Source organism: Crocuta crocuta, unplaced genomic scaffold, assembly GCF_008692635.1.
Source record: "Crocuta crocuta isolate KB4526 unplaced genomic scaffold, BGI_CrCroc_1.0 scaffold90, whole genome shotgun sequence".
NCBI lineage: Eukaryota > Metazoa > Chordata > Mammalia > Carnivora > Hyaenidae > Crocuta > Crocuta crocuta.
The window spans coordinates 4,838,747-4,855,102 of NW_027527449.1; the positions used below are offsets into that span (position 1 = coordinate 4,838,747).

The 16,356-nt window shown below is 45.1% G+C and overlaps 1 protein-coding gene across 3 annotated transcripts in view; it reads right to left on the bottom strand.

Moving 5' to 3' along the window:
• The window catches only part of CENPU (centromere protein U), a 29,228-nt gene that overhangs the window by 10,984 nt on the left and 1,888 nt on the right, over positions 1-16,356 (bottom strand). For all 3 annotated transcript variants that reach the window (XM_077762170.1, XM_077762160.1, XM_077762154.1), the window contains 5 exons: positions 15,677-15,725; positions 14,265-14,382; positions 11,802-11,907; positions 4,289-4,349; positions 3,595-3,837 (listed from right to left, as the gene is read on the bottom strand). In XM_077762170.1, coding sequence (XP_077618296.1) covers positions 3,595-3,837; positions 4,289-4,349; positions 11,802-11,907; positions 14,265-14,382; positions 15,677-15,703 — 555 coding nt within the window. In that variant the 5' untranslated portion in view covers positions 15,704-15,725. The remainder of the gene's footprint in view (positions 1-3,594; positions 3,838-4,288; positions 4,350-11,801; positions 11,908-14,264; positions 14,383-15,676; positions 15,726-16,356) is intronic.

Genomic DNA, 16,356 nt, shown 5'->3' on the forward strand with positions numbered 1-16,356 from the left:
GAGAGGCGACTGGATTCAGGTGCTGGACAGCAGGCACGCAGGCCTGGGAGACTTGGACCAGGGACCCTATGAACGCCCACTTCCCTGCCCCACCAGCACCAGGGGACAATTTCGACAGCAGCACAGCAAGTTAAATTCAAACAGAGCACGCAGCCCCACTCTGCTGAGGCGGCAGAGACCAGACTAGAGCAGGCCACGCGCTTGGAACTGGAGCTCAGAAGGGGGCACCCGAAGTCCAGGTGAGGGTGCCCTGCAGTCCCGCGCAGCAGAGACCTCATCACGCTTACAAGAAAGCAGCCGGCATGGGATTCCGAACCTAACAGGTAGTAGGGGACAAGCCACTCATGGGGGAATTACATGTGGAAAAAGCAGAGATCTCATGAGACGCCATTAAAACCTGTCCACCCAGCTGAGCTACGAGGAAGGCTGCAGCTCTAGAAGCTCCTCTAGAGAGTGCAATCCGGAAGAGGGTGATGCTTTTCCTAAGGGGCAAAAATGGATTCTTAGAGAGAGGATGCAAAAACAGTTCTCAAGGTCCGTGACTCTCCAAAGGGCCCCAGTTCATAAACAGATACACAGTATATTGTAGTTCTAAAGTTTAGGGAGTGGTCAGGAGAGAAAGAATCTAAAAAGGTTTCGTAGTCAGGACAATAATGAAACGGATTGAGAAGCACTACTCTAGAGTAAGGCCTACTCTGGACGCACCCTCACAAAGCCTCATGCCTGACCAGATTCACAGGCTCTCAGCAGATCTGGAAGAGGATCCCCAATGATCTGGGTAACTCCTTCCCCTTGGGTGTGGGGGGCTCCCGCGAACAGGATGGAGAGTTGCTCCCTCGATCGGGTCACCTCACAGAAGGCTCCACTGGAGCTGACGGGAGAAGTCCGCTGGCTCTGAAGATGCTGGCCGCCACACTCTGAGAGCCACATGACTGAGACCTAAGGGTGACTCCCAGTTTCACCCACGGAGAAACCAAGAACCTCAAGCCTACAAAGGCCAGGACTCAAATTCTACCAACAATCGGAATGATCTTAGATGAGGACTAGGGGCCTGAGATGAGATTTCTGTCCTGGAGAGCCCCTTGATTTCAGCCTTATGGAGCCTGAGTAGAGAATCTGGCTAAGGCCGGCCTAGACCTACCTACAGAAACTCTGAGATATACATGTATGTTACGTCACAGAGTTTGTGGTAGGCAATTTATTATGCAGCAACTAAATACTAATGCAGAGGCTGAGTCCCCACGAGTCAGAGCCGCTTAGAAAATCCCTTAGGCTTTTCTCACGTTGACCCTAACCAAAGATAAAACGAAGCTTTCAGAAGCTAAAGACGATCAGCCAATAAACAGGCTACCAATTAGAATAAAAAGTCAACATTCGTAAGAGGAGAATTCAGAGTCTTAACAATGTGTCGACAATTTCCAATATGCAACTGAAAAGTACTAAATTACAAATGTTACACAAAAAATGTGACCCATAGTCAAAACAAAAAAACATACTCAAGAGAAACTGACCAAGTTAGCCCAGAAGAGACTTTAAAGCAGCTCTCATAAATATGTCTCAAAGGGAGCGCCTGGCTTAAGTGTTCAACTCTCGATTTCAGCTCAGATCATGATCTCTTGGTTCATGAGTTCTAGTCCTGAGTCGGGCTCTGAGTGGACAGTGTGGAGCCTGCTTGGGATTCTCTCTCTCTCTGCCCCTCTTCTGCCTGTATGCTCTTGTGCTCTCTCTGTCTCCCTCTCTCTCTCTCTCAAAATAAATAAACTTAAAAAAAAAAGTCCCAAAAAAGTAAAGAAAATTATGGCCTGAGGACTAAAAAAAATAGGGTACCTTAGCAGAAAAAGAGAAAACATTAAAAGCAAACCATAACAAGCTAAATGGAAATTCTAGAACCAAGGAACACACAACTAAGAACTCATTGGGTAGGGTTTTAGTTTTCTGTGGCTGTTGTAATAAATTACCACAACTTGATGGCTTAAAACAGAAATGTATTCTCTAACGGTTCTGGGGGGCAGAAGTCCGAAATAGTTTCAGTGGGCCAAAAATCCAGGTGTTGGGAAGACAGCAATCCCTCCAGGGACCTAGGAGGGCAAATCTATTCTTTGTTTCTCAGCTTTGGTGGCCCTGGCGTTCCTCAGCTTGCAGTCACATCACTTCAGTATCTGCCTCCATCCCCGCATCACCTTCTCTGCGTGCCTCATCCCTCTGCTGCTCTTACAAGGGGACCTGTGAGGATGCTCACGGGCAGGGGCACCGTTCACCACATGGGGGCTCAACTGCAGGTTTTAGATGCCAAAAGCCTGGTCGGTCAAAGTGAAAACAAAGCAATAAAAACTTACCCAATTTGCAAACCAGAGAGGAAAAGTTTGGGGGGGGTGGTTGGGGGGGAAGATCAAGAGTCTCAGGAACTGTGTGACAATACTAAAATATATATAATACAAGTCAGAACGGGATAGAAAAGTTAAATTTTAAAGAAAAAAAAAAGACTGAATTTTCTAACTTCTAGATCCAAGAAGCTCAGTAAACACTAAAGCAAGATAACAACATACTTAAGCATGTCATAGTTAAAATGCCAAGAAACAAGAATGCAGGAAAATCTTGACAGCTGCAGAGAAAAGGGACAGAGTAAATACACAAATAAACATGGGGACAGTAACCAGTGTCACAGCCTTCTCACAGAAACAAGAGAGACCAGAGAACACCATGAAGACCTACTTAAAGAGCAGAGGAAAAAAAAGGTCAACGCAGAATTCTACACTCAGTGAATCCATCCTTTAAAAACAGGCAAATAAAGACCCTCTCAGATCAAGAAAACGAGAGAACTTGCGGCCAGCAGATCTGCACGGAAGGGTTGCTGCAGAATGTTCTTCAGGCTGAGGCGAAAAGGTACTAGAAGGAAACTCAGATCTATAGGAAGGAGAAAAGACAACTGGAAAAGAAAAGTCAGCAGGTAACCATAAGAACTACATGTTATTTTCTTTTCATAACTTCCTTAAGAAACAGCTGTTTCAAGCAGAAATGATAAGGTCGTAAGGTTAGGTTTACAATGTATGTAGAAGTAAAACGAGACAGAAACAGCACAGAGGAGGATGGATAAATGGAATAATAATAATATTGTTGTGTAATTAGATTTACATAGTGGGAAGCGGTTAACTGTCAGGAAGGAGGATGTATGAAGTGGTAGCACACTGGCTCTAACTGGACTCTGCTAATTGAAGGAAGCAAACTTAAAATTTTTTTCAATGTTTATTAAGTTTTGAGAGAGAGTGAGTGTGAGCGGGAGAGGAGCAGCGAGAGAGGGAGACACAGAATCTGAAGCAGGCTCCAGGCTCTGAGCTGTCAGCACAGAGCCCGACGTGGGGCTCGAACCTACAAACTGTGAGATCATAACTGGAGTTGAAGTTGGATGCTTAACTGACTGAGCCACCCAGATGCCCCAACCTTCTGAATTTTCTGAAACATTTTTATAAGAAAAATACATAACCTCGCTTTTTAAAGAATCAAAGGAAAGAGAGGAAATGCTTTATTTTCCTCCTAAACACTTTCAGTCAACTTTTTTCTTCTTCTCTCCTATGGGGATGGCAGACACGCTCTTACCGACTGACTTTCTGTTGCCAGAGGCTCTTTTTCAACAGCAGACGTGGCACTAAGGGGTCCTATTGTTTTAGGAGTGACGGACTCAGCTGGTTTCTCTGGAAGTTCCAAAGATGTACGTGGTGGATCTAGAACAGGTTCACAGTGTTGTGCACTCATTTTCTCTGCTGGTTTAACCTTCCTTCTTATATCACCTTCTTCGGGGCTTTCGGATTCACTGCTAATGGGCTTGACTTTTCTTGCTGGCTATGTTGAGAAGTCAGCATTACTGGTTTAGAAAATATAAATGCTTACCATTCTTCCTGTAATAGTAGATAGTCTCAAAGTCGACAGTTCTCATTTCCCACCTTCAGGCTTAACATAACAGGAAGATGGCAACAAAATTAGCAGGTAGGTGGGGAAACCCAGATTCAAGCACTCCAAACAAACACTCCTCAAGTTCACTCCACTTCTGCAGATCATGATCTAAACACATTGCATGAACACGATGAAAACTCACATGGTACGTGTAGATTTGAGACCTATGTAATGAAAAGCACTTAAAATATAAAAATACATTTCCCTTTTTGCTTTGAAAGTATCTTCCAAAATATAATATTCTTTCTCTGTGTAAAATGTGCACATTTTCTCTACTTGCATCCAGTCAAGATAGGATATGAAATATGTTGCCAACAGAAGAGAGAACACTCCTACACACCTTCTTTGCAGGCATGTCTACACACATGTCTTCACTTGCTTCAACTTCATAGGTGTCTGACCTGTGCAAAAGAATATACCATCAATATCTTGCACTTACTTCATTTTTATTCACATGCAGTGTGTAAGTTGCTCGTCCAATATGAAAACAAGCTCAATGTAATGTGATTTCTCACATGTCCCAGATTTACAGGTCATCTCCCACTTCCAACGCCCGGAAGCACACCAGCTCCTCCTTGGCGGCCAAGTTAACTGTCCTGTTACTGCACCACCTAGTGGTCATGTCTGAGAAATGCACTGGCCCCCATGTTCCCGTTCCCAGGTACAGGGGCCATCATCTGAACTAAAAGCTAATCCTCAGACACTACACCTATCATTAGAGGCTATAGAAAGGAATAACTTTTTTTCCTTAAAAAGGAAAAAAAAAATAACCCTAAATTTATGATCAGAGATGAGAGTTCATTTTTTTCCATTCAATTCAACATTCATTTAACACCAACTTCAAAATGCAAAGTGCAGTGAATAAAATTACTTTAAAAATGAGAGCCTTCAGGGGCACCTGGGTGACTTGGTTAAGCATCCAACTTCGGCTCAGGTCTTGATCTCATCACTCTTGAGTTCAAGCCCCACACAGAGCTCTGTGGTGACACCTCAGAGCCTGAAGGAGACTTTGGATTCTGTTCTCCCTCTCTCTCTGCCCCTCCCCTGCTTGCGCACACTCTCTCAAGACTAAACAAACATTAAAAAACAATTTTTATACGAGAACCTTCCTTTAAGATCACTGTCTGGCAGGAAGGCCTAAGAGAGTACCGGGCCTGGCCGTTTCTGCCAGTGCAGGGCTCCGCGGACAAGCAATCCCTCTTCCGGGTTCTCCGTGGGTGGTGGCGGGAAGTGCAAGTGCTGCCCTACAGTCTGAGACCATCCCTGCCTTTTCCCGACTCTTCTCCCTTTAAGTTTCACAGAAAGGTCTACTGATAAACCTCTTCCGTTCTAATTCTGCCTCAGTGTACTTACCTGGCCTGGCACAGCGGCCTTCTTTGCCATGCATACAGGCCACAGGGAGCCCCCAAGGTGCCAGGCATGCCAGAGAGAGGAGACAGGCATTTCAGGAGGGCGGATGGTGGGTGGCCCGAGGGAGAGCGCAGTCCCGGGGCCAGGGGCAGCGGGCCGGGCTGTGCTGCAGCAGTGCTGGCTGCAGAGAGCAGCAAGGGCTCACGCTGGGGTGGGGACATGGGCCCTCCGGTTCGTCACAGGCCAAAGAGCACTGGTCAGAGACAGAAGACACTGGGGATGCCGCCCAGCTGCCCAGGTGACAGCAAGACCGTTAACCTACAGAACATGGAAGGAGCTCGGTGACACCGTGGGAGAGGAAAGGTTTTGCCTTCGTGGAATCCAGGGTGCCTGTGGGCATCTAGAGACATCGGCCCAACCACAGGATACGGCGCGTCCTGGAGAAAGGTGGGGCCAGACAGACAGACTAGGCGAGGGGTGGCATCTGGGTGGCTGAGGCCACGACAGTACAGTTGGGGGCGGGTGGGGAGGAGAGCACTAAGGGCAGCTTCCCATGTGCACACAGGTGAGAGAGGAAGGAGATCCAGCAAAAAAGCAGCGAGCACACACCTGGTTAAGAGATACCAGGCGCTGATGCCTCCGCGAGTCCTGGGAAATGCTGATCTAGCCTCCCTGCTGCCTTGACTCCCCTTTGTGTCCATACACAGACCCTAACTTAGCCAGACAATTTATTTTGGGGGAGCTTATCACATCATCAAAACCAAGACTACCAAGGACATCCATATGGTTGAATACAACGCACATGTTTGGTCCTTACATTACTTGCTTCTCGGCTGCACTCGAGCTTCCTGAGCACCCAGCACACACTCCCTCTGCTACTCCTGTGAACAGACGCTGTCCCAGTTTTCTTCTGCCTCCAGCGGCTTTCTTCTCTCCCTCGCAAGCTCTTTCCTCTCCTGGGGACAGCAGGTGGGCTTTCAAGGGGGTGCCCTGCCCTCACTGCTCTCAGGCAGCCTCTCCCTGCGAGGCCTCACTCGCCACGGCCCCACACACCCCCGCCGAGAGGCCAACAGCATCAGCTAGAAGTCCAGCTCAGCCCTCTCCTCTGAGTGCCGGACCCAAGGACACAGCTTTGAACTCTGCCATGTCTACAGCAAATTCATGATGGCCTTGGGATGACACGGGTTACGCCGTCTTGTAGGACTAAGCCCTACTTAGTCAATGGCACTGTCATCAACCGATGTGTACAAACCAGAAAGCCAGTAGTCTCACAGCGACTCTTCCCCACCCTCCTAAAGCCAACCCGCCATCCCGCCCGTGGACTGATGTCCTATTGCTTGAGCTCAATCATTTTTCCTTCTGTTGTAACTACCCTAGTCCTGCTGGCCCTGGGCTACTAAAACACCTCCAAACTGGTCTCTCCAGCCCACACCCGCCTTTCTTAAATCCATTTTCCACACAGCAGCCAGAGAGGCAGTTTGGAGGCCTGGCCACAGCCCCCTCGCTTAATAAAATTCTTTAAAGGCCAAGGGCCAAGTGTAAGGACAAAACTCCTTACCAATAAAATGGGATTAGGTGTGGGTGCGGTGGTAGAAAATATACCCCCAAAATGGTTTAGGCAAGACACTTGATTTGCCTCCCCATAAAACTCCAGAGATAATTCATGGAGATTTGGAAGGTCCCACTGTGATCAGAGACCCAGATTCCTTCGACTCCATTGCTCTACTTGCTCGGTTCACCGCCTCACAGTTCACAATGTTCACTCAAGCCTCAACTGTCACATCTGTTTCCCTCCATAAGGAAGAAGGAAGGAGCAAAGGGCATAATCCTCCCTAAATAGAGACTTAACAAAGGTGCTAAAAATTAATCATGAAGACACCTCGGCGGCAAGAGAAGGTAGGAGATAGAACCTTCATTCTGACAGCCACTTGCTTGGCTAGAATCCAATGTCTTATCACTGAGGAGGAAGGGGAAGACGCTGGGGCAGACGAAGCAATCCCTACCACCCGTGACAACACAATTTCCATCCTGCCGTGTGTTCCCCTCTTCAGACTATATACTGAGTGACCCCAGCTCTTGTCAGTCCCACAGACTCCCCCTGCTCCCCGCCACCACAGGGCCTTTGTGCCTACCACACTCACCTCCATGGAATGTTCACTCCTCCTGCCCCCACCCCACCAACCCAATTCCCATCACAGGTCACACCCTTCCCCGTGAGGCTCATCAGGGATCCCTCCTTAATATCTACTGCTCCAAGACAACAAGCATTATGTGTACTCTGAGCTATTACTGTAAACCAAGAGCCTAACACGGGGCCTGGCGTGTGCGCACTGCTCAGTGAATGTTGAGAAAATACAAATAATAAATGCTAACATTTGAAAGTTTACTAGGTACCAACCAGTTTTTTTTTTTTTTTTTATTTCTAGGAGAGAGAGAGAGAGAGAGAGAGACAGCGTGAGCAGGGGAGGGTCAGAGAGAGGGAGATACAGACTCTGAAATAGGCTCCAGGCTCTGAGCTGGCAGTCAGCACAAGCCCGACCCGGGGCTCGAACCCATGAACCACGAGATCATGACCTAAGCGAAAGTCAGACGCTTAACCGACTAAGCCACCCAGGCGCCCCTGTACCAACCAGTTTTAAGAGCTTAAGAGGATCAATTCAGCTTAAACAATCCTAGGATGTAGACTGTACTATTATTTCACTTTCCAAATGAAGGAATTGGGAAGTTAAAGGTCTTGCCTAAGATCCAGTACTTTAGAAGTGGCCTAACAAGGACCTGAGGTTGGGGGCCAGTTGCCTTAACCAGGGTACTGCACTAACACCGCATGAAGAAGGGACTCAAATATTCACTGAATGCCTACCGTGTGCCAGATGGTGTTCTAGGCACCTGAGGAATAGCAGTGAACAAAGTTCTGCTTTTTAAGCTATTCCTACTGGGGAGAGACAATGAAACTAAAAAATGAACATAAAATACTGGCTTGACAGAGGTGAATGCTACCAGAAAAAGATCAGAGTAAAGAAAATATCTGATGAAGAAAGGTAAGATTTTCTATGAGGGGGCAGAGTGGATTGCTGTGATAAGGTGACACCTGAAATCTAAAAGGAAGCATGGGAACAAACCCTCCAGAAGAGCAATCTGGGCCCCTGCGAGGGTACATGCAAAAGCCCTGAGACGGAGCATATTTAAGAATTTGATATTAAAATGATGCTAAGGGAAATAAGCCAGTTACAGAAGGACAAATAAATACTGTATTATTCCACCTATATGAGGAATCTAAAATAGGCAAATTCATAGAATCCTTTTCTTTTTAAACTATTCCAAAAATATGGAAAAGGAAGGAAAACTTCCAAGTCCATTCTATGAGGCCAGCATTATCCTGGTGCCAAAACTACATAAAGACACAACTGAGAAAGATAACTATGGGCCAATATTCATGATGAACATAGATGCAAAAATTCTCAACAAAATACTAGCAAACCAAATCCAACAACACAGTAAAAAAGAAATCATTCACCACGATCAAGTGGGATTTATTTCTGGGCTGTAAGGGTGATTCAATATTCACAAATCAATGTGATGTAGAGAAAGGATAAGAACCATATGATTACTTCAATAGATGCAGAGAAAGCATTTGGCAAAGTACAACATCCATTCATGATAAAAACCCTCAACAAAGTGAGTTGAGAGGGAACATCTCAGCATAATAAACAGCATATATGAAAAACACACAGCTAACATGCTCAGTGGTTAAAAAAAAAAAAAAATTCAGCTATTCCCCCCTAAGATCAGGAACAGGACAAGGAATGTTCCCTCTCACCATTTTTATTTGACATAGTACTAGAAGACCTAGCCACAGCAATCAGACAACAAAAAGAAATAAAAGAAATCCAAATTGATAAGGAAGAAGTGACTATTTGCAGACATGATACTCTATGTAGAAAACCCAAAAGACTCCACCAAAACACTGCTAGAACTGATAAATGAATTCAGTAAAGTTGAAAGACATAAAAATCAATGTACAGAAATCTGTTGCATCTCTATACATCAATAATGAAGCAGGAGAAAGAGAAATTAAGCAATAAATTCTATTTACAATTGCACCCAAGATAATAAGATACCTAGGAATAAATCTAACCACAGAGGTGAAAGACCTGCACTGATGAAAGACATTGAAGATGACACAGAGATGGAAAAACATTCCATGTTCATGGATTAGAAGAACAAATATTGTTAAAATGTCTGTATTACCCAAAGCAATATACACATTCAATAAAATCCCTTTCAATATACCGACAGCATTTTTTTAATGTTTATTTATTTTGAGAGAGAGAGTGCGAGCAGAGGATGAACACAGAGAGAGAATCTCAAGCAGGCTCCACATTGTCAGTGCAGAGCCCAATGCGGGGCTTGCTCCCGTGAATCTTGAGATCATGACCTGAGCCAAAATCAAGAGTTAGATGAGTAACTGACTGAGCCACCCAGGTGCCCCGACAGTATTTCTCACAGAACTAGAACAAACAATCCTCAAAGTTGTGTGTAACCTCAAAAGACCCCCAAAGACCTCAAAAGCCTTGAAAAAGCAAAGCAACGCTTGGAGGCATCACAATTCTGGACTTCAAGTTATATTACAAAGCTGTAATAAGTAATATGCCAGTATGGTACTGGCACAAAAATAGACACACAGATCACTAGAACAAAAGAGAAAACCCAGCAATAAACCCACAACTATATGGTCAATAAATCTCTGACAAAGCAGGGAAGAACATCCAATGGGAAAAGGACAGTCTCTTCAACAAATGGTGCTAGGAAAACGGGACCACTTTCTTGCACCACACACAAAAATAAACACAAAATGATGAAAGACATAAATGTGAGACCCGAAACCATAAAAATCCTAGAAGAGAACACAGGGAGCAACTTCTTTGACATTGGCTGTAGCAACATTTTTTTAGATATGTCTCCTGAGACAAAGAAACCAAAGCAAAAATAAACTATTGCGCCTTCATCACAAAAGGTTCTGCACAGCAAAGGAAAAAAAAAATCAACAGGACTAAAATGCAACCTACGGAACGTGAGAATTTTGCAAATAACACACCTGAAAAGGGGTTAGTATCCAAGACATGTAAAGCACTTACAAAACTCAGCACCCAAAAAAACTAAATAATCCAATTAAATAAATGGGCAGAAGACATGAATAGACATTTCTCCAAAAAGGCATCCAGATGGCTAAGAGACACATGAAAAGATGACCCTCGCTTATGCTCAGGGAAAGGCAAATCAAAACCCCAATGAGTTATTACCTCACACCTGTCAGAATGGCTAAAATCAACAACACAAGGAACAACGGGTGCTGGTGAGGGTGTGGAGAAAGGGGAGCCCTTGTGCGCGGCTGCTGGTGGAAACGCAAACTGGTGCGTCCACTGTGGACGACAGTACTGAGGTTCCTCAGAAAGTTAAAAACAGAACCACCCTACCACCCTGCAATTGCACTACGGAGTTTTTATGCAAAGAATACAAAAACCCTCATGCAAAGGGATACATGCACCCCTGTGTTTAGAGCAGCATTATTTACACTAGCCAAACTATGGAAGCAGCCCAAATGTTCGTTCATCAATTTATGAACAGATAAAGAAGAGGTGGTACATATATACAATGGAATATTACTCAACCATAAAAAAGGATGAAATTTTGTCATTTGTAACGACATGGATGGAGCTAGAGACTATTATGCTAAGCGAAGTCATCAGTCAGGAAAGACAAATACCATGTGATATATGCAGAAACAAAACAAAGGAGCAAAGGGGTTGCAGAGAGAGGGAGAGAAGTGGGGGGGGAGGGGGAGGGAGGCAAACCAAGAAACAGAATCTTAGCTATGGGGAACTGATGGTTGCCAGAGACAAGGTGGGGGAAACAGGTAATGGGATTAAGGAGGGCACCTGTGATGAGAACCAGGTGATTCCAACTAAAATAAAAAACTCCTCCGTCCCTCCTTAAACCAGCTTCACAAGCATGTTTCCTAAGATAATCCGGTAATGGTCAATTGTAATGACTTTTTTTTTTTAATTGGAGTTTTTCATAAGTGAGGTATAATGGGCATATAGTAGTTTGGGGGCATACGACATAATGATTTGACACTTGCATATATTGAAAAATAACCTCCACAGTAAGTCTAGTTAACGTCTGTCACTACACAGAGCTGTAAGAGATTTTTTTTCTTGTGACGACTGTCAAGATCTACTCTCTTAGCAGCTTTCAAACCTACAACACAGTATCACACCTATCGCCATGCTGCAATTACACCCCCAGGACCGTTTCCTTTGCCTGAAAATTGTACCTGTAATTAGTTATTATAAGTAATGGTAGTTTTTGAAAACAAGTTTCTGTGTACCAGTTCTCTTAAGGAAAAACGTGAGTTGGCTCCAAAGATCTTTAAAAAGCTTTAGGTTTATAAGGCTCTACCTTAGAGAGCTTCTCGGAAACAACTGCTTGAAGTAGAAGCTTACCGTTCCTCCACTTCTTTTCCTTGCGGAGTTGAAGGCAGAGAGGAGCTGCAGTGTTTGGAGAATTCTTCTTCATCAGCATATATAGCAGTGCTGTGTAAAGGAGGATCTACAAAAGATGCGGTTTTTAAAGGACAACTCTCAAAGTCTGGCAGCTTGCGCAGTGTTGACGTGTGTTCTCTACACCGCGATCTCCGTTTTAATGGCTACCAATTACATAGGCTACTTCCTCCCCAAACGCTCTTGCGCTCGCACCTCAACAATGAGCAATTTAAACCCTTCCACTCGTAAATACACGGACATTTATCAGTTATAGCCTGTATCACTGTATTTGCATGCGCTATGGACATAATTTTTAAGGATCTAAAAGAAAACTAAACAGGGGCGCCTGGGTGGCTTTGTCGGTTAAGCGTCCGACTTTCACTTAGGTCATGATCTTGCGGTTCGTGGGTTCGAGCCCCGCGTCGGGCCCTGTGCTGACTGCCAGCTCAGAGCCTGGAGCCTGTTTCAGATTCTGTGACTCCCTCTCTCTCTGACCCTCCCCTGCTCACACTGTCTCTCTCTCTCTCCTAGAAATAAATAAAAACATTAAAAAAAAAAAGAAAACTAAACAAGCAGCCTGACAGTGTCTGTCCTCACCTGACAGAGCATCACGGCCCTAGCGGGGAGGCCACCACGCTAATGATCACCTCCAGGCCTGGAGTGCTTGGCCCACGGGGACGCTTGAACCTCACAGAGCACCGAGCTGGGAGGAGGGGGCCCTCTCGGGAAGGATTCCAGTCCTTTCCTCCTTCTCTTTCCCTGCGCTGTCTGAGCCCTTCAGGCGCACGAGGAGCTAACGTCAGCGAGCAAGAAGGTGAAAGGGAGGGAGAGCAATGGCCTTGGTGGAAAGGCACAGAAGACGACTTGGGGGAAGGGAACACTCCTACCTGCTCAGGGAAAAAGAGAGACCTCAGAACAGGGGCTGCCCATGGGGCTGGGCTGCTGGCAGGCAGGGAGAGCGTGCGCGGGGGAGGGAGGGGGCCAGGAGTGGGAGAGTGGAATTGCTTTTGGGGGCGTGCCCAGTAAGAGCCAAGTTATCATTTCTCAGCGTATTCAAATTTCAGCGCAGCAGCAGCAGCATAAGCACGGTAGTGTGCATTTATTTATTTTTTAAAAATGTTGTATTTATTTCTGAGGGGGAGGGTCAGAGAGAGAGGGAGATACAGAATCCGAAGCAGGCTCCAGGCTCTGAGCTAGCCGTCAGCACAGTAAGAAAAAAAGTGGGGGGCGTGTGTGTAGCCAAGAGAAATGCAAGCATGAGTCTGTACAAAACCTGGTCTATGAACGTTCAGAGCAAGGTAATCCCTATTGGCCAAAAAGTGGAAACGACCCAAATGTACATCAACTGATGAATGGATAACAAAAGGAGGTACATTCGCACAACGGATTATGGGGCTACAACATTTTTTGGAATGACATACGACACTGGCTACAACACACAGGGGCTGTGAAAATACTCTAAATGGAAGAAGCCAGTCACAGATGAACACGATGTAGGACTCCACTTACATGAAGAGGCACACCCATGGGGACAGGAAGTAGGTGTATGGTGTGTGNCTTGTGTAGGATGGGCTGCCTAGGGTGTTCCAGAATAGACAGTGGTAAAGGCTGTGCAATTCTGGGACTACACTAAACCACAACTGAATTGTACACTTGAAAAGGAGGAATTTTTTGATAAGTGAATTACATCTCAATTTAAAAAATTACGTGGTTTCTTTTGGATTCAGATCTTCTATATTTTAATTTCCTTTAAATAAGTAATTGGAACATTTTATTATTTGAGAGAGGGAGGGAGAGAGCATGAGTGGAGAAGAGTGGCAGAGGGGGGTACAGAGAGAAAGAATCTATGCAGGCTCTATGCTCAGCGTGCAGTCCAACACGGGGCTCGATCCCACGACCCTGGGATCATGACCTGAACTAAAATCAAGAGTCGGACGCTCATTCAACTGAGCCACCCAGGCACCCCAGTAATTAAAACATTTTAATCAGGTCATAACAAAAGATATAGTCTGGTAATGATTACTTTTTACCTTATAAAATATACAATATGTTTTTATTAACAAAAAACAGACTAGAAAATATTAGATACCAAATTAAATATATGTGAGAAGGTGTAGGTTTTCGAAATTCCCAAACTTATTCCAGCAAAAAGGTCTGATCACTGCTGGTCTAAATGTGGGGGCACTTGGCACATTTTGCTCACTTAAAAAAACATTTTTTTTATGTTCATTTATTTTTGTGAGAGACACAGAGAGAGCACAAGTTGGGGAAGGGCACAGAGAGAGGGAGACACAGAATCCGAAGCAGGCTCCAAGCTCTGAGCTGTCAGCACAGACCCCGATGGATATTTTTGTTAGTAACTAGCCTAAGGTTTTAAGGGTAAACTACATTAAAGTTTTTAAGATAAAGATTCTAAATACTAACCAAAGATTTCATAAGGTTCTTCATCTTTCTCGTGTTCACCCAGCCTGTCGATGCTAGAGATACCAGAATTATCAGGAAAATCAAATACATCAGTAGGCTTCCGCTTTGCGTCAGCTTTCTAAAAGTGAATAAGGTCAAAGTCATTGAATTGGTTGTAACAAACAGGAACATTACAAAGTTGATCTATTTAGCGAGGATAATCCCGCTATCACGGCTGCCTAAAGAGTGATCCTTAACACTTTTTGAGAGGGGTGTTGGGGGAAACAGACCCCTGTGACAAACTAAGGCAGGGGCTCGCTAAATTCTATAAAGGAGACTCAACAGAGTAGGTTTTGCATTGTTGCAACTTCTCAACTCAGCCATTATAGTCTGAAAGCAGACAGTGACCTTGCAGAAACAGACACGGCTGTGTTGCAATAAAGCTTTATGAATACTGAAATTTGAATTTCATATCATTTTTGCATATCATGAGATAGTCTTCTTTGGATTTTATTCCAACCATTTACAAAGGTAAAAATCTTTCTTAGCTCACAGGATTGGACACAAACAGGGAGCAGGCCAGATCTAGCCCATGGGCCATAGTTTGCTGCCTCCTGATCTGGGAAAGCTATGGGCCCTCTCCCCCACGCACCTGAAAGTTCTTAAGAATATACATGGGTCAAAACTCCCAAAGACGAGACAAGGGTTTATGGTTCAAGATACTAACAAGTCTCATGATGTTCGCTACCTCAAATCTTCATGAAATACCAAAACATCCAGAAAATGAGAAAAAAAAAATCTATCATAGCTCTGGGAAATGGGGAAGGGTGCCATTAACAGATAAGAAAACACGGGGGAAATTCTAGAAGACATTAAGGAGATGGAGTAAAATGGGCCAAAAAAACTTCCCGACTTAGGGGCCCTCACTATCCAATCCGGCATGAAGTACATGGGGGTGGGTCCCAGAGAAGGGGAGCTGTCAGGCCCTCCCAGTCTCCCGAATGCAAATTGGCCTCCAGCTGCCTTCCAAGGAAAGAAATCAGGAACCCTAAGCAATCCATCTCGGGCACTCTAGATTTCCAGCTAGGGCAGGCGGGGCCAAAGAACTTGGAGAATTCCGTGCCAGGTACACAAAACGTTAGCCAAATGGCTACGTGAAAAAAACAAAATATAGAAAGTTGTACAAATTTTTACAGGATGTCAATTATCCAAATGAAAACCAACGGAGGCCCTGAAAACAAGATTCCAGATGTTAACAGTGGTCATTTGTTCTAATATACTGAAAAAGGTGGCAGATAAAGAAATATGCTTTTCACTACAACGAACACTGAGCTCACCAAGGGAAGTCTACGAGACTCGAAGCTTCCCACAAAACGTTCGTTATTTCAGTGTCAATTATGAGATAACTGCATTAAAATAAGAAGAGAACTTACATCTTTTGTGGAATGTGTTTTTCCCATAGAGTTCTTTGAAGATCTCACACTATTAAACAGCAAAAACACACAAAAAGGAAATAATTAATGTAACCAGGCATCCCCCCCCGCAGATTATATTTGTTAGTTGCACAAGGAGTGAGCACCCAGGGAGGCTCAGGTGACGGAAAAAGCCTTTTGGAAAACAGAACCTGTATCTCACACACACACACACACGTATATTTTTTACAGGTCCAGTCATATCGCCAGCGTACCAAACAGCACACCTCTCTCCCTCAGGGACACGGAAACTCTTAATCCTGCTATTCTGCGTGTCCCTGAGGCCAGGCCGATGGCAAGGACTGACAATTTCTGCCGAACAGAGCGCAGGGAGGTACGCGGACATTCAGTAAGCGCCTGTGCCCGGCTCTCGCACGTGCGTTTTCGCACCTCGCTCCATGAGCCCCACGCTGCAGATGTGTATTTGCCCAAAGCAGCACACGGCCAAGGAGGAGACGCCTGCGTCAAAATTTACAGCAGTTCCAGCCCAGCGCTCCCGCCTTCCCACGGCTCGCGCCCCGCCCCTGGGCAGGAAGATAAAAGGATAAAGCCGTAAACGTAACAAACAGTGACTGAAACACAACCTGGAAATAGGAGTCGGGGGAAGCAGTATCGCCAGTGACTGTGCACCGCGTGTCCTC